The 23,009-nt window shown below is 39.2% G+C and overlaps 1 protein-coding gene across 3 annotated transcripts; it reads left to right on the top strand.

Moving 5' to 3' along the window:
• The first annotated feature begins 15,689 nt into the window (after window positions 1-15,689).
• On the top strand, window positions 15,690-22,251 carry osr2 (odd-skipped related transciption factor 2). Of its 3 annotated transcripts, XM_088387995.1 has the most exons (5): window positions 15,690-15,789; window positions 15,886-15,906; window positions 20,556-21,251; window positions 21,483-21,582; window positions 21,807-22,251. In XM_088387995.1, exons 3-5 carry the CDS (start codon window positions 20,599-20,601, stop codon window positions 21,987-21,989), a joined length of 936 nt encoding a protein of 311 aa, XP_088244121.1. In that variant the 5' UTR covers window positions 15,690-15,789; window positions 15,886-15,906; window positions 20,556-20,598; the 3' UTR covers window positions 21,990-22,251. The 3 variants fall into 3 exon arrangements, with proteins under 3 accessions (XP_088244121.1, XP_088244120.1, XP_088244122.1); XM_088387994.1 differs by lacking the exons at window positions 15,690-15,789; window positions 15,886-15,906 and adding an exon at window positions 18,819-19,119; XM_088387996.1 differs by lacking the exons at window positions 15,690-15,789; window positions 15,886-15,906 and adding an exon at window positions 18,828-19,119 and having other exon boundaries at window positions 21,889-22,251.
• The last annotated feature ends 758 nt before the right edge of the window (window positions 22,252-23,009 follow it).

The following is a 23,009-nucleotide window of genomic DNA, read 5'->3' as shown; positions in this document are numbered from 1 at the left end:
TTTTTTTTTTTTGCCTTCACTGCTTCCTCCCACATTGCAAAAACATGCATCTCCGGTTTAATAGAAGACTCTAAATTGTCCATAAATGCAAATTTAAGCGTGAATGGTTGTTTGACTATCTGTGAAAAATTAAATATTACTGTGTCCAACAAAATTTCATTGATTTACAAAAACACATGATGGAAAAACAGATTGAATTTTCATGATTTGTTTGGATGGAATTTGGTTTCTGAGTTAAAATCATCTTCATCAAGCAAATTATTTTTTGAGTGGCTATCACTTTATGCAAATACACAAAATTGCAGCAGGGAGTTTATTTTATTCCACACCCCATGCCTTCCACTTTTTAGCTAAGCGTCTTTTCAACTTTTTATTCCTCCATGTTTAACTGCATGCAGGATGGTAGATGGATCAAATAAAAGCTACGTATCAAGTGAGGCATGTTTCACATTCCCCCTCACTGGTTACAAATGGCCATCGAGCCTACGCTTATTGCAAGTTAACTGAAACCTTGTTTGGAAATGCCAAGTTCAACCTTTCCAGCTATGTTATCCTAATTAGCCTTGCAATGAATCCCTTTAAATATGGGGCTTGGAGTAGCTGACCCAAAGAGCTACTTGAATTCCCTGTGGGACACCCACATTCAGAGCCTGGGAATGACAGAATGGAACTAAAAGGGGGTCATGCTGCTAAAGATGGGAAGTGGTGAATTATTCACATCTATATCGGATATATTTGGCCATCATTTCGTGTCACCACAGTAAGAGTGGACAATAAAATCAGTCTAACCAACATTTCCAATTCTCATATCATCAGTAGCTCTTGAAATTGTGTCACGAGTCGTTGTATATCTATTTTTCTCTTCATGTATCCATCCACCTATTTTCGATAGCACTTTGCCTCTTCGAGCTGGATACTTTCCCGCCTCAGCTCATAAAGCCATCTTTGCTGCTGACCAGTGTAACCAGACAAGAGGGTGCAACAAAACTGGATACAAGGGTGTGTAGTTAAATCAGTTCAATTTGTGATGATATTGTAATTTGTGAAAAAATATCGATTTTTAAATTGAGAGAGAGAGAGAGAGAGAGAGAGAGAGAGAGAGAGAGAGAGAGAGAGAGAGAGAGAGAGAGAGAGAGAGAGAGACAGAGAGAGAGAGAGAGAGACCACAGATGGCTGATTATAATCATCAGAACAAGATGCTGCATCTGGAATGCAGTCATGCAGTAATTTTGTTCTTTTTCAAATAAAAACGAAAGCCGATTGTACTGGACATATTCACTTGATTATAGTCCAAGCAAGAGATGCTATTTGATTTCTTCTTACGGTGATGAACTATGGTGGTTGAGAAAAAAACAAAATGGAAAGTAATTAGACAATAAAAAGGGAGGAATATCTTCAAATAAAGTGAATCTATGAAATTGAAATATACAAAGGAAATTGAAGTCCAACTGCTGAGCTTTTTAAAATTAGGACAACATTTCTGGGAAACGTACATTTCTGTATGCCTCTGGTCACACAAATCACTCTCCCTCATTGAATTCAACCAATGTCAGCATTTTACAAGAGAGATCTAAGTACAGCAAACCTCAAATGATGAATGTCGCATGTGTTTTACTTCTTCTTTTGTCATTTGCGGCTGGTATTCTGACGCGTTTTTCCAAAGAAGGGATCAGCTCCTCTCGCGTGAGGCCTTTGTCATTAGGTCAGAACTGTCTTCTTACTTTTATGTTTTGGTATGAGTGGTTAACCTATTATTATCCTTTGAAAAGAATGTTATAATGAGGAGAATTATCGTCATATTTTCAAGAACATGTCAGGTAAAGGCTGATGATGTTACAGAGTCTTCAGGAATAATAATGTTATACTTTTTTTGACTGTTATGTTGTACTTCTCACCACTGAGTGAAACCAGAAGCTTCCCGAGAATAGGCGATGCATATAGACTATGAGTTATGAAGGCTGCCTCAATGGCGGGAACAAATTCCACCAGCAATCCTGAGCTCTCTGATGTGAATTATAACATGGAGTTACATTGGAGTAGTTATGGCAATTTCCCTACTGTGGTTTCACAGCTTCCAAAAACACAAGCAGACAGTGTCATTACCGCACTTTAAGGCAGCCTTGTCGAACACCACAGCTTCCCTTTTCACTGCATTTCCACTACAAATACACAGATCACTGCACAAGGTTAAGAAAGCAGGGCCTGTGTATTTTGGCAGTTGGAAAATATTCTGAAGCAGCAACAAATCTGCTATATTTAGGCTTTGATAGCTGAGGGAGCAGCAGGAACCAAGGCCGATGTCAGTAGGAAGGAAGGACAAAGTAGCTCCAGCTTGCAAAGGTGATGCGAGAGATGCAAACCATATGCTTGCAGTAATGCTCTTGTGAATGAATGAGAATGTTCCACCAACTCTGGAGTTTGGTGTCGGAAAACCTCATTGAGAATGAACATGGTAAAAATCATCATTGATATTCCAGCTGAAGCAGTTTTGCCCATTTGCCAAAAAGTGACAAAAATGACAGTAACGTCTCACTTTCCAGAACATCGCTAGGCTGCACGGCTTGTCCAGCAGATTTACAGCCCTGCAGTGAAGCAGCAGCTGGCCGTGCAACACGGGAGGGAAGCTAATCTTGTTTACATTCAATCTGCTATTTCCTTTCCTCTGAAGCCTTGAAAGAGCAAAGTCATGTAATACTTTATTGAAATGGTTGCAGAAATGGGCCTACTGGCAGCATGCAGCGAGAAGGGTTTTGTGGCCTGGCCAAGAGTGCCTGTAGCAAAACGCAACAGATACACCCGATATTCTGAACATGCAGTCTTCTCGAATAACAATAACGCTAAACCGCAAACTCCGGGAGAAACCAAGGAAGCTTACTTTCTCTGTCCAACTGGATTCAAGCATGTGTTGAATATGATGAAATGTAACATTTACTTATGCGTGCCTGTCAATGTCTGCATTTACAGTGATATTCAAGGTGAAGAATTTAGAGCAGCAGCATTTTTTGCCCAGTTAGTCCATACCTCGGAGTAAAAATATATTAATTTGCTGTCATGGCGATTTGCTGCACTTGATGCTGGGAAGCATGTTGGCCGCGATCGAACTATTTTTAAAACGGTCATTGAAAGTTATACTTTGTGTTGATCCCAAGCCGATGTTCAGATCAAAACAAGTTTCTTCATCTCCTTAATTCTGGGAATAGTTCTGCCTGGGGCCTTGGATGTGTTAAAGCAAGATTTTGGCTATGCTTGCTAATAGACACGTTTTTTGTTTCTTTTTTTCTGGTAAATAGAAAAAGAAAAGGTGTCAAAATGAAGTGCAACGAAGGCCAATTACTTTTTTGGGATTGGAGCAATGGTAAATTACTCAAGATGATAGCACAAGGAAGGAATATATGGAAAATTAGAAGAAAATGAGTCTTTTGACGTCAATCTGTTCATTATAATAGTCCTGTTGCAGAACACATGAAATACTTTCATTAGAAAAATCTCCCATTTGTATTTCATAGTTAATGCAGAGTAGTGACTTAGCCATAGCCAGTCAAAGGTTTGCACACCAATCAAATAAATATGAGAAATGCGCCTTTGATTGCAACTCACCCTTTGTCCTAATTTTCACTACTTCTTCATCCCTACGATTTTGCTTTTGAAGTCAGAAATGTCTGACTGTATGTCAAACCAAGTTTATTTATACATCCATTTACCCCCAAAAAATCTCAAAGGACTCCACACGCTCACAATTCACAAAAATCTGTTTGTGTGTTGCTGTAGACTTTCCTGGTCTCTCTTGTGTTTGTAACGTAGAGCCCTCTGCTACAACAAAGACTATTTTATCATAATTTATTTTGACAATTTGTTTAATTTGTGCACATGAACATATGGACACACACACAAACACACACACACACACACACTCACACTCACACAGACTTTTTTCCACTCCATGTAAACAAGACAGTTGTTTCATATTGATATACAGAATTTCAGAGTTTTCAAGTGTTAAAAGCACATGTGCAATAATCTGCCTCTCAGAGTAAGTAGTTGAGAGCCCACCACATTCCATGTAACAACACCTCTGGCTGTAATGATCTCCTTCCATCAGGGACGTTCAAGAGAACACAAATAGGCAAGGGAAAACATTGAACAGGCCTTGTTTGAGGGTCATCACAGCGCCCTTGTTTGAAACAAGATCCAAAGCCCAAGGATTATATCAACCTGGCCCAGGTCATCAACACCTAACATCACAATCCCCTCTTACAGTACCTACGTAAAGTGGGGGAAAAAAACATAGGCTGAATCGTTTAACCATTTAAAAATCTCATGACAACAAATATGGTTTTTCCATTCAACAAATCCATAATTGGTGGTACCATGCCGGGAAAAAAAATGTCATCCAGATGTTTTTTTTAACTTCCAAGTATTCCACCTCACCAAAAATATATGATTTCTTTTCATGAATGTCATCATCCTAAAGACTGCAGTATTAGCGGCACCAGAACAAGCTGCCCTTCCTGGCCACCTGACCCAAGTACGTCACTTGCACTTATACGTCGCCCTTATGAACTCATACTTGGCAAAAGTTGCTGTTAAGAGGTACCACAACCAGCCAAGTGCCTGAGCAAAGCCTGGATACACTACAGTGACAACCATGTTTTTGAATGAACCGACATGACATGTATTATAACCCCCCGATTCACCCAAAACGTGGTCAGAGATTTTATTATAGGAAGGAAGCCGTTGCCTCAGTCATACTGAGAGAAAAACACAAAGGCCACTGCCGTATTCACCTCACATCAAGTTCCGAAGCAGCTGTGGCTTAGCCGTAAACGAAAACTCTGGTTATGAGAACACCTCCCTCAGGTGCCATATGGTCTTTGATTTTCTCGAGACTTCTCGTTTTTTGCCCAAAATCCTTTCCCACTATTCATGGAAGTTTTATGTTTATGTACTTCAGCTGCAGTGATGGCAGAGCAATGATGCCAACTGCAGCCACAGGATTTACCACGTTTAAATGTGATGAAAAAAAAAAACGGTGAAGAGTTCAGATCTTAGTGACAGTCCTGAGTCAGTTCCCTTGGAAAAAGTGGGATTTTCAGTAACAAATGAGATCAAAATACAACAGAAGAGTGTGTTCCCTTTACGGAAACCAACTCTCAAACCAAAGCTGTGCAATCACCACATTAAAGAGCTCCCATTCTTCAGACAACCACTGGTATGCCGTGTGAATGCCAAGCTAGTGTTTTTCATTAGATTTCTCAGTTTTTTTTCATGTTGATCTGGCAAATTAACTTACAACAGGCTGAACACAAGATGCAGCTTGGAAAAGAGCATTGCAGCAAATTGCTTTTATCAAAAACATTCACTAGAGCTGTTTACTTTGGGTGATCTAATAAAAAAAAAAAAGCTCATGCTGAGAGTGTTTCAGTGAGTTCATGTGGATAAAAGACCACAGTAAAGCTCAATACAAGTGCCTAAACCACATGAAGAGGGTACACATTTTATCTCCATCAGGGCCATTTGTTTATCACTTATTGCTTGTATCTTTGCGAGACAGTTCTTGATGCAAGCTCAAACATTGGCTTTTGATTGCTCAAATATTGTTTCAATCTTTAATGAAGCACATAAAAATTGTAAATCATTTCATCTGTGAATATGTGCTGAATGCTCCTTTCAAAGCCAAGCACAATAGTTTGGTGTGTACTTCAGCACATGATTTGGGTTAGGAAGAAACTATGTGTAAGTAAACTGAAAAGAAATAGTATGACGGCCATAAAGAATTTCAATGATGCAGTACATCCTTAGTTTGCTGTTCTTCAACGCAAGAATTGTGAAATTTTCAAAAAATGTATCAATTTGGTGAAAATGATGGATTATGATTTTTGACATATACTGAATCATTTAACTCATCATTTAATGACAAAGCCCCTGACAAAATACTATCAGGTCTTTCTCTCATCCCTTATAGTCTCAAAATCAATATTCACAATGAGCACTTGCATACAAAATATTATGCAAAAAATAAATTATTGTATTAATTCCTAAGACTTTTTTCAAACAATTTCTGTGGAACTGTGTTACGCCCAGGGATTGAATAGTTTCATGTACTATTTCAAGCACTGTATTAAAACCCTAACACTATTCCTATGACCCCAGTTTGCTCCCAGTGGTTCGCACTAGCTCAATATCAACCAACTCGGGTTCTAGCAGGTCACATTTTTATCAGATCTCCTTAAATCACCAAGTTATCTGCAAAAATTGATAAGTATCCAAAAATGTAAGGGGTGTGGCAAGGTGAGCAATGGGTCGCTGTAGACCATGGACCACCCTGTTAGCAACACCGGCGGCGGGCCAAGTAAGTTTAAAATCATTTGGCTGTTTCATTTTAAATGACTTTTTTTCTGAGCCATACTCATACAAAGATATCACTACAGTATGTGGGCTCCCAAGCGTTATGTGACTTTCTCAGTGGAGAGGTTAAAGGTCAAAATCAGCAATAAACTCACGGTCACAATGACCTTAACATAAGAGGAAGCTTAACAGTCTTTTCACAGGTTTACATTAATTTTTTAGAGTACAGGGATCATCAAACCATTGGTTACTGGTGTTCACAGGAAGCGAAAGTATTTTTGGGCCCCCCACTGAGGAAAATAGTCATTATACATGAGCACATTTACAATGTATTCAGCCTTTTGTTTTAAAAGATTAATTCAGTCACAAGAGGCCATTAAAAAGGGAAAAAAGATCATTTGTCACAATCCCTCGGGGAGACCTTCTTTTTTATGTTGACTTTTCAATAGTCGAAGGCCCAAAGGAGTCAAACTTACCGTCAAATGGCCCGCCGGACCAGATTTAGCCAGTTTCGCATGACCTCCCTTGTCACAAAGTATATTCCCAGCTTCCATCTCCCTGGTGATTTTCGTCATAAATGCAGATAGCACAGGCTCCTTAAGGTTAATTTGAGGACAAAGGCTGTCTCATCCTATGTGTACAGTAAAAACATTCATTTCTCATTTTTGAGACATGAAGCATTAGATACGCAAGTATCGTGGCATCAATGGATACCGTCACAGGGAGCCTGTGTAGCACGTGGCGTACGTTAAAATGGATCGGAGAAGATGATGAATGAGAGTATATTGAGAGGATTATGCAAAGTTTGTTTTCCCTCCCGGTGTGAGAAAGATGCGTGGAAGATTGGAGGGGATTCCCATTAAAGGATGAGCAAGGTAGCAAGCTAGCCAAGCGTTCCAATGAGAATGTGCACTTCATTAGTGGGGAAAAGGCTGGGGACAACCATGTTGGGCCAAGTACTTTGAGACTCTGGAACAGCTAATAAAAGTCCGAGCCAAGAGTCATACGAGTACACTTGAACTAGCACCAGTGAGTGAGTGAGTGAGTGAGGCAACCTAGCTCTCATCAGAAAAATGACTCGAGGTATTTAAAGACTGAAAATATACTCTAATACTCAATTTTTTTGTGTATGTAAAATAAGCGTTGAATGTATTTTGTGCGCTTTTGTTGGGGTGGGAGTTGCAGGGTAGCGGTCGGGGCAGGTGGTGGAGTGCAGTGCTAGTGAACGTTTTTAAAGGCCTCCCAGCATAATAATGAATTTTCTACAAAAACGTCCTCAGGGCCCAAGAAGTCTCTTGACTCCACGATATCTGAATATCCAGATCCCAGCCTTCGCAGCTGGGCTGGAACTGCTCTGGTTGACTTACACCACAACACTGTGGGGTGGGACCTAAAGGGCAGCGGGTCAACACAACTTCAGCAGCCACCCAGCTGTTTCAGCTCAGGGAGTGCGTATGAAACAATCCCTATACAAATATATACTACAATATACTAACTCAATGAGCTAAGTAAAGTGAATTTCAAGTTGCAATACCACAAAGACCCAACAAAGAAAATAATTGTTAGGGGGAGAAATGACAGCACGGGCCAAACAATGCAAATTAGCAGGCATAAAAACACAAGTGATTATATTTGGCAACAAAGTAAAACACAAAACACCTTTTAAAAATTGTACTCTTGTATTCTTAAATAAACTGAAACCAAGAACATGCAGTGCTAGAATGAACATGACGCAACCAATGTTAGTGTGCACTGCTAACCCCAGAAAGACCCATCTCGTGGCCAAATCAGGAGAAGTAGGAGGGCAGTCCACAAGGGAGTCCCCAAAGCTGCAGCCCACGAGCCTAAAGGAAGAGGTGGCTGAGCCAGTCCCAGAACTATTTAAAAACCAAATGACAGCCAGATGATAAAGCTTTGCAGTATCGGCAATATATTCATTGTCCCTGGCTCTGAGTACCCATAGATCCATAATTGTACTGTGACATACACATGGTGACATGACAAATTTAAAGGTCAAAAGTTAAAGGTATGATCCGACTGACTGTTGATTGGAATTCTTGCACATCTGTAATTGACACCATTGTGAGTGGTAGAAATAGGCTGTTGTGACTTTTTCCCCAAACTCCGTCATTACGTGGCTCAGGTCAGAGTTCTATGTAAACCACTTGTTGATAACCTGTTGGTAGTTTCAAGTGGGTGACTGTAATGGGAAAACTTCTTTCATAGATATCATTAATTGAACTATTTCTTCAAAATATTCCTCTAAAAAGTTTTCTGACACCTATCCTTAATTCATTGCATTTCCGTGGTGACTTCGGTCTACTCACAGATCAGTCGAGTTTCATTTTGTTTTCTTTCACTCTTGAACACCTTGGGTTTGTTGCCTGCTCGTTGCGCGTGGAGCCACCACCGGCGCGTAATTGGCGTACGTGGCTGGATTCCGACCAAGGTTTGACAGTCTATCATTCTTGCGTTTTTTCATTTGTTGAAATTTACTTTCTGATTGTCATGTCAATAGAACACATGAGAAGGTTCCAATAATAAAGCAAATTCACTTGATCACACACCGTCGACATCAGGCAAGGTAAAAATAAAAAAAAAGCGCTTCCGGGGCGTCATTTATACAATCACCCGTATCCATAGCAACCAAGTTTAACGCGTTACTAAACATTCATCAGACTTATTAAACCTAAAAAAATATATAGTAGATCGGATCCAGAGACGTGGATTTTTCCATTTCTGAGAAAATACTACACTATTTTTAATTAAATACTATTTTACTATAATTAATCATGTTCACCACATTGCCAATATAGGTTGGACAAGCGTTTGCAGTCACTGAAGAGATACACAGCCTAATTCCGAATACTTTCTAAGGCATGTCCATCTCTTTCCATGGACTTCCTCCAACCCTTGTTAATTAATAAACAAATCCAAACAATTTTTGTACATTATTTATGCAACTTACAGCTGGTTCAGACTTTAAAATTTCAAAATATGATCATATTTGATGTTTTTAATTTAGACGTCTATTTTAGGTCTATACCGTGACCAATTTTAGAAGTCTAAATTAGGTCTGTACAGGACCAGACATCTAATAGACGTCTACGGCTGACAGGGAATGCACTCTAATACAAAAGGATATGTGACCACAAAGAACTGTATCTTTTGTAATGGCATAACTTATAGGAGCCGTGAGATAAACACAAAGAACTCATGCGTCTGGTTGTCCGGGTTTACAGCTTTCCGACCTGTCTATCCAGTGGAACCTCTTGTGACTCATGTCATGCTGTCTGCCTTCTTACTGGGGTCAGAAACAGTTTGCATTTGTTCACAGCCCAATTAAAACTACTTGCAGCACGCAAGACTGCATTGTTAGTTCGAGCAGTCATGGAGAAGCAGGGAGCTCTTTCAAGATAAATAGCTTTACAATGTTGGAGGGTCTCGTTACAATGGCACTGCGTTAAATAACGAGCGTGGCCATTCTTACTCTTTGTAAGACCATGTTTCCATGCTGTTTGGCTGACTTTATATATAATGATTTGCCACCGTCAAAATGTAAGACTCAATAAGAGTGCACTGGTGTTTCAGGAAGGCATTCTGAAAGAGACAATTGCAACACAATTGGAAATGGATACTTTGAGATGTCATTGTATAAAACACACATAAAATGACTTAATCATGTAATTGCCAAGCTGTCACAATTGTACTTAATTGATTTCTCCCCCATATTGCCAACATTCTCTTCTCTTTGTGTAAACAAAGTCACTGGACAGTGGCAAAATAACTCTGGAATTAGACCACTGTGAATGCACTCAGCACATTTGAAGCCAAAACCAACTTTGGAATGTCAAATCATGTTATTGCATGACAGGGCAATAAAGAAGAATTGTTTTAAAACATGAAGGGGATAATCACTTCAGTTGAGTCAGCATGAAAGAACAGCGGCGATTTTGGTGGCCTTATGCAGTATCACATCTTGAAGTCGATTTTTTGTCTTGTGTACAAGACTTGCAACAATGTTAGCCTTTTATGTTGCAGAGATGAAATGAAAGAGTCCAGATGGTAAAAATGACAGAGATCAACAGATATCCAGTGTTGCAATCATAAATAAAAAGCTGTTCCCTTTTGGTTGCAAGGCTGCGGTTGGTGCACTAATAAGGAGCATTTGTATCAACTTCCTCCTTGCAGTATGGTATTTTTTTGACACCATATGTTTGCCTTGCTGTACACAAACACCATCAACTGAAAATTCCAATAACAGCTAAATAAAAAACATAAGAAAAGCGTGAGGACTATTGAACTTCTGAATATCAAGCTTACTTGTCAGGAATTTATTCATTTTCTTTATCTGTCCTGTCTCTCAATTCCCAAACATATTGTACATGCAGAACGCTGAGTATATAAAAAAGTAGACCTAGCATAAAGTAGGCTAACTATTCTGTGGTACCCGGACACCTCGAAATAGTTTGCCATCTTCCAACTTGATGCTTGTTATGAAGTGAGTTGAGTTCACTGTTCAATTTGTTCAATTATATTTACCAAGTAAATTGCTATCAAGTAAATTGCAATCAGTTAAAGCCAGCTATACCTTTATGAACATTGACACCATTTCATGAAAGGAAAGAAATATTTATACTTTTATAGTATTCTTAACAGGTCCAACAGCAGTGGAAAGAGTCCACGGGCCTTTGGCGTGTCTAGTATGAACATCCCTAACACTGAATCACCTTCCTCAACTTCAAATCCAAATATTCTTCCAGCACATGTGAAATTAATGTTACATCATTTCTACGGAATTCTCACTTGTGCTGTCAAATCTGGAGCATATTGCCAAAAGTATTTCCTTTTTAGTACTCTCATAACAGAGATAAAACCCACACGGTTTATGAAAAGAAACTCAAATATTGGCAAGATAGTGCAAGGAAATGATATGACACACATTTGCACATTTTAAAGGTGTTTAAGATTTCCCTTTTTTTAGTGTATCATTTTGAATGATGTAGTTCCAGTTTCTCCTTCATAGTAAATTGTTTCCTGACAATAAATTGATATCCAAATGGCAGCGGCATACTGTAGACCGAGAATCAGGAAATGTATTGGCTATGAAGGGGCCTCCACCAACTTGAGACACACTTTTAGGTGTTTAATATAATACAGTAATAGTGTTCATCTACCACTAACACTTTGGCTAAGATTATGTACTTTGCAGATCAACCCCGGGGTCTCTTAAACATTTATAGAACATAACCACTTACACAATCCATGTGACGCACACCATTCATGCAGAAAAAGCTTTTTGTTTCCATGGCAGGTACCTTCAAGGCTTTCTGAAATATCAATTCCACAGAAAAATGGCATGATTTGTCAATGATTTGTGTTTTCATTCCATCTGTCTCAGTCAAGATAAAAGATGGCTGTGGAAACCAGAACAATATGGTTCACGCCTTATTGCAAATTCCAGTGACTTATTTCCATCTACCGTATTTTCCGCACTATAAGGTGCACCTAAAAACCTCCAATTTTCTCAAAAGCCGACAGTGCACCTTATAATCCGGTGCGCCTTATATATGGACCAATATGGATTCGTGGATGAGGACTAATTTATTAAAGTAAGCTTTACGTGTTTATTTTGTGTGTTGTGTGATATTAACGTTTGAGCAACGTTGAGTTATTGATATATTGTTATTGTTTTCACTATTTCGAGTGTTACTATATTGTGATTGCATTAACGTTTGAGCAACGTTGAGTTATTTATTCCATGCGCCTTATAATCCGGGGCGCCTCATATATGGATAATGTTTCAAAATGGGCCATTCATTGAAGGTGTGCCTTATAATCCAGTGCGCCTTATAGTGCGGAAAATACTGTAAATCAAAGCCAAAGTCTGCTTTATTGTCAATTTCTTCACATGTCAAGACACATAAAGAGATCGAAATCACGTTTCCCACTGTCCCACGGTGACAAGACATAGTACACAATATACATACAAGTAAACAGCACACAAAGTAAAAACAAGAAGGCACAAACAATGAATAAATAAGAGCGATGAATAAATAATAAATAAACAAATAAATAGAAAGGAACGTGGTTTAAGAAACACTCTAAATAAACCTGGATATTGATGTAAAGTTGATGTAAACACAAAGTAGCCTGTACTGCTGTGTATTTCAACTCAGCAGACACAGCAGCCCACAACACTTCCATGCTTTTGCCACAGGAGGACCTTTTCCACCCACTTCAAACAAATACTCAAGTTGTGACTCCACTTCCCCCTGGTTTATGACAAAGTGCCTGTGTTAGTATAAAACAGGTCATTTGGACCTCCCTGGGACTAGTATGGTGGAGCTGTGGAACCTGCCAACATGTACAGCTGCCCAAAAGTCCCCAAGAGAGCAATAACTCCACTCTCACCTATATGCCGTAAACAGCTAAAACCACTCTTAAAAGCACAAATACATTTCAGAAACAAGTAGACTTTTATAAAAAACAACATTTCCTGTCTGGGAGTTGACTACATTGACTGTATAGATGCAGAAGCTTCTAGAGTTTCCCTGGCAGTAGCCAAACTTTCCCCTTTACTATAAGTAGTGTGCATGTATTCTATAAATGCATTAGTGAAAAACGGTGATTTTGTAGGCTGGAGGGGAAGTGATTACGAGTGACTGATGAGAGGGAAACACATGCTCCCTGAAGACTGCACCTGTACATTAACATTTATTTAGTGTGTGAGTGACTGTGTGTGTTAGCGTGTTGGAGCTTTTCTCCCCTCATGTTTACGTGTGTTTCCAATTCAACCATACAGACATGCACACTAATAATTCAAACACGAGTGGATCAGTAATCCATCAGCAACATGCTGTTAAAAACGTTTTCAGTTCAAAGTGATGGAGAATAATAAAGAGGAAGGTCTGCAATGCTGAAGGGATATTTTTAGCATTCAGAGGAACAATTGGCTTTTTTATGGTCGTAATTTATTTGTAACTGATGTGCACAGCAACAACATATGGAACAAATATTGTGGATGACTTGAATTGTTAATTCTATGCTTATTTGAAAATGCGAAGAACAAAAAAGCCACTTGCCTCCAGTGTTTTTCCCACAAGTCCTTCACAGCCATAGGTCCTTCTTGAAACAGTGTCAAGATCTGTATACACTTTTTTTTTTTTAGATGGAAAACTATTTCCTGACTTTTTCTGTGCTGGACTTCCATCTGGCACATCACAAAGAGAAAATAAGGCAAGGGAAGCAGAAGAAATTATACAAACTCAAACAGCACTGTTGATGTGGGAAAACAGGCTATTTATTGCAATATTCAGTCCACAACCAAATTAATCACCAAATGCTTTCAAGGTTTTCAAAGGGGACTGAAAATCATGACGAGCAGTCTGGTTCCTGATTCCTTCATCTCTCCATTCCTTACTTCAGCCCCTTTCCAGCTCTCGTTGTATCGCTCCATATTTCCAATGCTTCCAGAAACATCTTTCCCTTCTTCCATTCTACAGTTCTTCCATTTGTTCATTTCATTCTCCATCCAGCTCCTTTCCTCTCCACCCATGAACAGTTAAAGCTTTCCATTCCTTCTTTCATCTCTCCATTCTGGCTGTATTTCCATCCAACCAGGTAAATATTAAATACAGCGGGCACTGGGACCTTTTAAAAATGTCATTTCTGACAGACTGGATGAGACATGCTTGTTGATTTATCCCTCCAAGTGTGCTGCAGAAACTTTGTTAATGTCTTCTCATCATGGCAGTAACAACACTTCAGCGTGGCCAGGAAACAGGTGCAAGAATTTTACTGTCCATCAGTTTACCAGTGACATGGAGTAGAATTGTGCCTGATACCTTGCATCAGTAATACGTAACACGCTAGCCAAATATACAATCTAACATATAGAGGTAATGTACTGGACAATGACACGGTGGATCACTGGTTAGCACATCGCCTCACAGTTCAGAGGTGTGGGTTCCTGCTCCGGCCCTCCTCTGTGGAGTTTGCATGTTCTCCCCATGCCTGCGTGGGTTTCCTCCTGGTAATAGCATTTCCTTCCCCTGCATGCTAGACCGATTGACCACTCCAAATTGTCCGTAGTTGTGATTGTGGGTGTGAATGGTTATATGCCCTGTGATTGGCTAGCGAGCACCTACAACCGCCAAGGTAGGTTCCAGGACGCCCGCAACCCTCGTGAGGAGAAGCGAGTCGGATGATGCAATAATGGCAACAGAATTGTTGCAACATTTTGGGAAGTCATTTTGTGTACTTAGCACAACAACCTCACCAGAGCTTGTTTTATGATAGCAATAAAAAAAAAAAATGCAATGAAAGCAGGTCACACTTATGATGTGACAGGAATTAAAGTAATGTCATGAGACATTAATAAATTCATAATATAAAGAACATTTTCCTATACCATTGCATAAACTTCAGGACTTTTGCCTACATTTCTTTTGATAATGAATCATGGTCAACAGTAGACATCCACCCTCTGCTTCATCTGTTTACTACATATTTACTCCACTTGCCACTAGATGGACCAGAAAGCAAAAAATAAATGTCATATTAATGGCAGGCAGCACTACAGAAGCATCTGGCCAGTACAAACAGCCCAAGGGAAGCTATTTGCTGACAAATGGGATTCAGTGCTGAGCTTCAGCAGCATTAACTGGTGGGTTTTATTGGTTGAACAAGCACGATATCATGGGTTTCTTCGCTATGCTCTCTGGCAGCACGGATGACATGGCAAGGAGTGAAGGCATTTGGTCACGCAAAGATGTTGGGTGCTGTTTAACAGATGGCGGGAGACCAGTGAAGAAAGTGGCAATAGACAGCAGATGGAGAAAAGATCAACACGAGACCAAAGATATATTTTGAACATTCTCCATCCTGCCAGTCAACACTACTGGAAACACAACAACCATATTTTGTTAGATGAATGCCTCTGTCAGTGTCATTCAAAACTGAGCATATATATAAATTTTTGACTGGTCGGTGTAGCTCACAGTGTTGTAGTTTGGTTATTTACCAACAGGAGGCAATCTTGCATTATACAGTAATCAACACTGCATGTTTGAACATCCTAAACATGTGTTCAATGCAAACATAACCACGTTGCAATCCTCTTTCAAATATTTTACAGCCAGCTTTTGAGTTAAGTTGAGATAATGCAATATAGTATAATGTAATATAAAAGGAAATGACAACAGGGGTCTTTGAGGGAACTATTGTGCTGCATACAGGCTGAGTGAATGTGTAGGTGGTGATGTGGGTGTTTTGAAACCGCAGGACGCAGGCAAGACACACAGCCCTGCCTCCCCCTGCACTTGTAGTATGGACCTGACATCCTGTCAGGCAACATGCTTGAAGACACTAGCATAGAGAAACTAAGCTGGGAACTTCACTTTTTCTGTCTTTGATAGAAAAAGGAAGACAAAGATACCACAAGTGAGTACAGAGCAGAGGTCTTTATATTAAAAATTAGACTGAGATTTTTCTATGAGATTTTCATGCTTTAATGTATCACACATTTTGTCTCTTAAGAAACAAAAGATGGATCTCAAGGTAGGTTCCAGCACGCCCGCAACTCTCATGAGGAGAAGCGGTTCAGATGATGCAATAATGGCAACAGAATTGTTGCAACAGTTTGGGAAGTAATTTTGGGTGCATACTACTTAGCACAACAACCTCACCAGAGCTTGTTTTATGATAGCAATTAAAAAATACAATGAAAGCAGGTCACACCTATGATGTGACAGGAATGAAAGTAACAAGTAGTAACGAGACATTAATATATAAAAAAATTAGCCTACATCTCTTTTGATAATGAATCATGGTCACTTTTTGTCTCTTTTGTTTATTTTTTTTCTTTCTTTATATCTATCTACATATATATATATATGAATTTTTAAAAAGACGCATAATTAGATGTCATTATGGATGTACAGTAAATCTTTTGTGTAAACCTGTGAGAGCTCTCAAGGTCTTTACTGATAATCTAGTATATCCCTTTTCTTTTGATGGTCACTGTTCGAAGAAAAGTGTCGGCCATTACAGGCTTGGCAGCTGCGTGGGCCTCCAACACTAAGGCTCTCTGGGAGTCAGATGATCACAGAGAATGATGGCGGTTGCTGAGACTCAAGCCAGTGTCAAAGGTCATTGCATTAACTCTCTGACATCAAATAAAACGACTGTATGCGTGTCTCAAGAAAAAAATGAACTCTGGGAAGGAAGGGTAGACAAAATTCATCACCTAATATCACTAATTTATCATTTGAGCTTTTTGGACCATTTGAATAAAAGCAGAAACATTTCCCCTCTTTTACACTATTCACTGTTACTGTTTTATATGAGAGGAAATAAAGAAACCACATAAAAATTAATACTGGCATTGTAAATTTACCACCGCTATTTGAAATGGATGCAAGCGTAATTGCAAAATTTGACCAAAAAATTAAATGGGATCATATAAATGAGGCTTGAAATACATTCCGAAGAAAAAAGGGTACGTCCATGAGTTTTACATAAAATCTTAAAACTATAAATAACACTGCTACCGAGGGATTTAATTATCGATCATCAAATTCAAATGTGGTAGTATTTTTCAAGCTTTTAATTTAAATCATATTTAATCATTTTTAAATAAAGTTAAAGTAAAATAATCCACAATCATAACAGATAACATAAAAGTACATAAAAGTATGTACGTAAAAGCTTAAAACTATAAATAACATTCCTATCGAGGGATTTAATTATCAATCATCAAATTCAAATGTGAAAGTACAGTGTTTTTCAAGCAAATTGATGATAATACTAAATTATATTTGCATTCAAACATGCTTAATTGTGTTTTAAATAACAACCCAAAATCATAACAAATGACTTATAAAAAATAAATGGGATGGGGTATATTATACTAAAATAGCTGAATTTGATGATGGAAGTCTGAGTGACATGAAACTGGAAACCACAAGCATGTTGTGTGCAAAAAATGTGTTGCACATGCTCTGCAGCTTGAAGAAAAAAAAAGAATTCTTCAGTTGTGCTACTGTTGGATATACAATTTGCCTACTCTGTGAGCAGAGCTCATCATTTCACGTGTAACTCAATTTTCCTTAGTCCAAGAACAGTTCTGAGTTTATAATGATCTGTTTTAGTCTTGTCCGTGACCGAGGTCTGAGATGTTTTATTTTTAAATATTTATTATTACTACTATTTCATGATGTCATTCAGTTCCGTAATCTCTGATTAAAATGTATGTTTTGGCAAGCTCATGGTATATAACGTTTCCCTAATGGACAAACACATGAGTAGAGAAGGCCTTGTCGTTATGGTAATGCATCAATAGGTGACGCTGCAGACTCGTGGACTGCACCAACATTTCTGCACGTCACAGGCAGCCGCTGCAAAACTTCATTCAGTCCTTCTGCTGCCTTTACAGTTACACGACCACATGGAAGTTTGAATGCTGTTGTTATATTCAGTAGAGGTTATACCTATAATAATAATAATAATAATAATAATAATAATAATAATAATAATAATAATAATAATAATAATAATAATGATAATAATAATAATAAAACTACATATTGTATTATTACGTGTTCATGTATTTTAAATATTTAAATGTTATGTATTGTAACTTTATTGTTTAATCTAAATTGAATCAGCAAAATAACTAAAATCAACAGTTTTAACGGTTGAAATAGTTTACTTGAAGATATGCATAATGCCCCTTTCCGTGTATGAACCCCAACGTTTGATTTGTTGCTCCTATACGTCTTCATAAACTCTATTTCCGAACACAAACCAGCGAAATTAATTATATATTGAATAATGGCACTTACACATATACAATTCTTCTTATGGATTAGCAGGACGTACACATCTACTTAATAATATTTGGTCATGTCGCTTGCTCATGAATTTTAATATTGATTGAATTGTGCATAATATGCTTTTACGTATTCGTTGTGAATAACAAAAATAGAAAACATCTCAATTTCAAACAAATTGCATTTTGTGTATTGTAAAAAAAAGCTGCATGAATAACGAATGTCATCGCGTTAAGCACATTATTAGCACTTGAATATATATTTCTATACAATAATATCAATAGCTTCTCAATAGCTTCATCAGTAGCCTTTGACATATTTTATTCTTACCCAAATGACACAAATGATTTATTGTGCTCATCTTGCAGCATGCACTGTAAATGGTTTAAAGAAAATCTTGCAAGGTAGTCACATATCCAAAAGCAAGTATAGTGGACTGGGGGTACAATCAGACTCTCATGTACTTTATGTCTTCAAAAGCATGAGTTCTCTGCTATGTCTATAAGGTGTATTAAAGTGAGGTAAAATAGAGCTTAAAAGGGTGCTTCTCTCGGCTGTGGGGCTCTAGTTGCTATCCAAACACAAATAAACAGAGGAGGAACATTGGAATTAATGATAGAGAAGGAGGGGGCGTGCCGGAGGCGGGCAGAGTGAGCCCATGCAGGAGCCCTAAAAAGTGAAGAATCGGTGCGCATTACGCACACTTGCAGCCTGAGCTGCGAACGGGACTCCCACGGTGCTGCTGCCTGTCTTCCAGACCCACTGATCACACTTCATGAGTGTGCACAGGTCCGAGGCACCGCACTTGGCTGCATGGCTGTGAAAGTTCCATGGACTTGGAACTTGGAAAACTTCTAGTGGCGCTGTACTGGAGCCGGCAGCTTCTGTAGTTACTGTGGATTATTGGCATACCGTAGGATTCTGACAGCTATTTATTGGGGTAAGAATGTGTTTGGAAGGCTACATTCTGACACGCGTCACTCAAAGTGCACTTGTTTTGTAACTTTTCTGTCACTTTAAATACTTCTGATGAATGCGCGATTAAGCAGCGAGCCTGCAGCAGCACTACCAGCAGCAGCAGCTCTTGTCATCTCTGCATAAACTTAATCGATCGTGATTAACGCTCCTTGTTCAGCAATCTGTGGGTGAAACTTCACTTTTTTTTTTTTTTTTTTTTGGTTTAATGCACACACAAAAAAAAACGCGCAATGTAAACTTTTTTAAGCGTCCGGTAAAATGAACGCACGGAACACGGGCATGCATGCATGCGTTCAGGCAAACTCAAAGTGTAAATGCAGTCCAAAGGTTAGGGAGAACTTGTTGATCAAAGTAGTGAGTAAGCTATGGCAGAGGAACAAGTGCCTGTATGGTGACTTAAACTGCACCTGTGCAACATTATGTTTAACCCCATCCTTTCTGAGCGGGGAGACCCATGATGAGGCCAAAAGAGCAATTCTGTGAAAGTGAATTCAAACATCTGTGAAATTACCCAGGCCTTTTCATCATCATCATCATGTGAACACGTAATCATCGTGCTTACAAGTTGTACGTTTTAACTGTTTCCCATTGTAGGAATATTTAATTTAATTTGCGTTTTATTTCAATAGATTACAACTATTATTCGAAACAAAACACGAGTCTCTTCAAGCAAAAAAGAGGTTATTTTTCTTGTTTTGCTTCTCTGCTATTAAGGATGATTTTCATCGTGAAGTAATCAAGCTCTCGCTCTTCTCGGTGCTGAAATGGACTACAAATGAAACAATTTAGTTCATTTACTGTTGGCAGCTCACTTGATTTGTCTTTTTTTTTTAATTAATGAAAAAGTAGCTCAATGTCTTGAAGTTAAAACGAGGGAACAGAAATAAGTTGCTCCCAAAAACTATTAAACAATTAAATAAACAAGGCGTGCTTTTCAGCAATGTAACACTAGACTATCCACTTTATAATAACTATATCAAACGTTTTAATATGTTTCAACATGGCTCATATGTCCTCAAATAATGTTAATAAATCACGTTCACTTTTAACATATGGTCCCATGAATTGCAATGGGAAACAGCTTGCGTTTAGCGTGCGCTTTATTCAAAGAAATGAATACATAGACTACATGTTCATTTACTCCATAATAATCACTTCATATAGTGATACTTTTTTGAGAGTATTTGTTATAAAAGTGAAAATATTATGAAAAGTCTACGCGCGCTCTTCTCTGACTCCCGCTTCGGTGTGTTAAATTGGAGGAAAGTATATTGGTTGCTTACCATTTATTCCCGTTGTAAGACTGGACTAAATTACGAATATGCCTCCTCTTGCAGCAGCATTAATTGTCTGTTGTGCGCACACAACTAACAGTGAACATGTTCTCTCTTTTCCAAGGGGTTGTCGGCGTGTCCCTCTCGCTCCGCAAGTGTGAGCCGCAATGGGGAGCAAAGCTCTGCACGCTCCGATCCCCCTGCACCCGCCCCTGCAGCTCACTAACTATTCCTTCCTGCAAGCCGTCAACACGTTCCCGGCCGACCAGCTGCAGGGACTATACGGCCTTAGCGCGGTGCACACCATGCACATGAACCACTGGACTCTTGGCTACCCGCACATCCAAGGACTGAGATCGACTATAACAGAAATGGCAGCCGCCCAGGGCTTGATGGACCCCAGGATTCCATTCCCGGCTTTGCCCTTCACCGCCGCCGCGCAGCTCTTCCATCCAAAACAAGCCTCGGTCATGCACGGCGTGCCATCGCTGCGCAAGGACAGGCCGAGGTTCGACTTCGCCAATCTGGCCCTGGCCGCAACGCAGGAGGACCCGCCGAAGGCTGCGGATTTGGCCAAGCTGGCGTCGGGACTCGGGGGAACCATAACCGAGCTGAACAAGCTGTCCCCGGACAGAAAACCCACAAGGGGCAGGCTCCCGTCCAAGACTAAAAAGGAATTTATTTGCAAGTTCTGCGGTAGGCATTTCACCAAGTCCTACAACCTCCTCATCCACGAAAGGACCCACACGGACGAGCGACCCTACACCTGTGACATTTGCCACAAGGCCTTCAGAAGACAGGACCACCTCAGAGATCACAGGTAGGTTACTATATATATATATACGTATAACCCCCGCTTTACTATCCCGTAATAACAATGACATGACGCATAACGTCAGCGATTGTGACATAAGGCATGCTGTCTCCAAAGCTCCGTCAAGCATCCACAATTCAGACTTTTGCAAATGATGAATGGCCACTGTATTAAAATTTTATGAATGTGCGGTCAAAATGTCGCTTTCTTGCGCATATAATTATTTCTGTTTTACAGATACATCCACTCCAAGGAAAAGCCATTCAAATGTCAAGAGTGCGGGAAGGGATTTTGCCAGTCCCGAACTCTAGCAGTCCATAAAACCTTGCACATGCAGGTGAGACGGCAATATCACGAACATATTTATATGCAGCTAGTTTACGATCATGATAGGCTATCACATGTGATGCACGAACAACTGCATGCGTGGGGATGTTAAAAAGTCGGTTGCGGTCAATCATGTAAACGTTGCAAAAGAGTTAGCACAATGGAAAGATATTCATGATCACAGTTCGATATAATTGAAAGGAATAATCCTTTGCTTGCTTTAAATCTAAACAGGAGTCTCCCCACAAATGCCCCACATGCGGAAGAACCTTTAATCAAAGAAGTAACCTGAAAACTCACCTTCTCACCCATACAGACATCAAGCCCTACAGCTGTTGCCGCTGCGGAAAGGTGTTTCGGCGCAACTGTGACTTGCGACGGCACAGTTTGACACACAGCCCACACCAGGACTTCTAGTTCAGGACAGAAATAAACAAAATAAACGGGGGGGGGGGATGAAATGGACACGAGAAGAGGAGTCAGCATTTTTTTTCAATGCATAGACAAGATCCAAACGCGGATATTGCAAATCGCGCATGAATCGATTGCGCAGCATGTTGGACAACACCTTGTAAATATCAAGACCATGTACATAAAAATGTATTTTCTGGCATTCAAATGACAAAGTTGTTATAAAAAAATTGAATTGTATTTTAGAAATAAATATTTCCATTACATATATCTGTGTGCTTTTATTTTTATTTGCCTCACATGAACCAACGTTTTTTTATTTATTTATTGGTGCTATATGTTTACAACTCCCGCCGCAGAGAGTTTATAGTGTTCCACAGCGGGTGGAGTAGAAGCAAGCAGATATCGCTCAACAGACAGACATTTACACTAAAAAAAGCCCTTGGTTCATTTATGAGGAAAAATCAGCTCGTTATGACAGTATTAATACTATAAACGTGTAACATAGCATGATCAAGCCATCATATTTTTGATCGAAATTACAGATGATCATGTTACTGACCTGCCGAGTAATGGAACGCATATGCGTCAGTATACAGCAGTCGATCATTATATATTTTTGAATACTACGGGGCAGGCTGGACACAGCTTAATTAACTAAATAATTACGTCATCACCGTGACCGCAATTTTTGCGTCACGTGAATTTGAAAAACACCGCAAGAGCGGCATTTAATGCATGGAAAAAAAAGTTTTTCAGATAAATTAATGTCAGCTAGGTTTATTTCTATATATTTTAATAAAATAAGATAAAAAAAACATGTAGGTCATGGGTACTTGTGAGTGCGCCAAAGTTCATATAGTTGTAGAATGGGTTTAATAGAATCCAGCTTTTGATCTTAAATATTAACCCCCAAGACCGTCGGATCTGACAAACGACACAACACAATAATCTTTATAAGGTCCTCCATGCATCTTTCTTTAATTGACTTTCAGGCTTGATGTGTGCATGCACAACAGCCACATA

Source organism: Syngnathus floridae, chromosome 10, assembly GCF_059516105.1.
Source record: "Syngnathus floridae isolate MCC-2025c chromosome 10, RoL_Sflo_1.0, whole genome shotgun sequence".
In the NCBI taxonomy this organism is placed as follows: Eukaryota; Metazoa; Chordata; class Actinopteri; order Syngnathiformes; family Syngnathidae; genus Syngnathus; species Syngnathus floridae.
The sequence above is the reverse complement of the archived record's forward strand: the minus strand, read 5'-3'. Positions and strand labels throughout refer to the sequence as shown.

What these genes read in the sequence shown, in the direction of transcription:
- osr2 (XM_088387995.1), top strand. Translation starts at nt 20,599, where the DNA reads ATGGGGAGCAAAGCTCTGCACGCTCCGATCCCCCTGCACCCGCCCCTG. An exon ending in GACCACCTCAGAGATCACAG is followed by an intron (nt 21,252 to 21,482) that starts GTAGGTTACTAT and finishes TCTGTTTTACAG; the next exon opens with ATACATCCACTCCAAGGAAA. An exon ending in ATAAAACCTTGCACATGCAG is followed by an intron (nt 21,583 to 21,806) that starts GTGAGACGGCAA and finishes AAATCTAAACAG; the next exon opens with GAGTCTCCCCACAAATGCCC.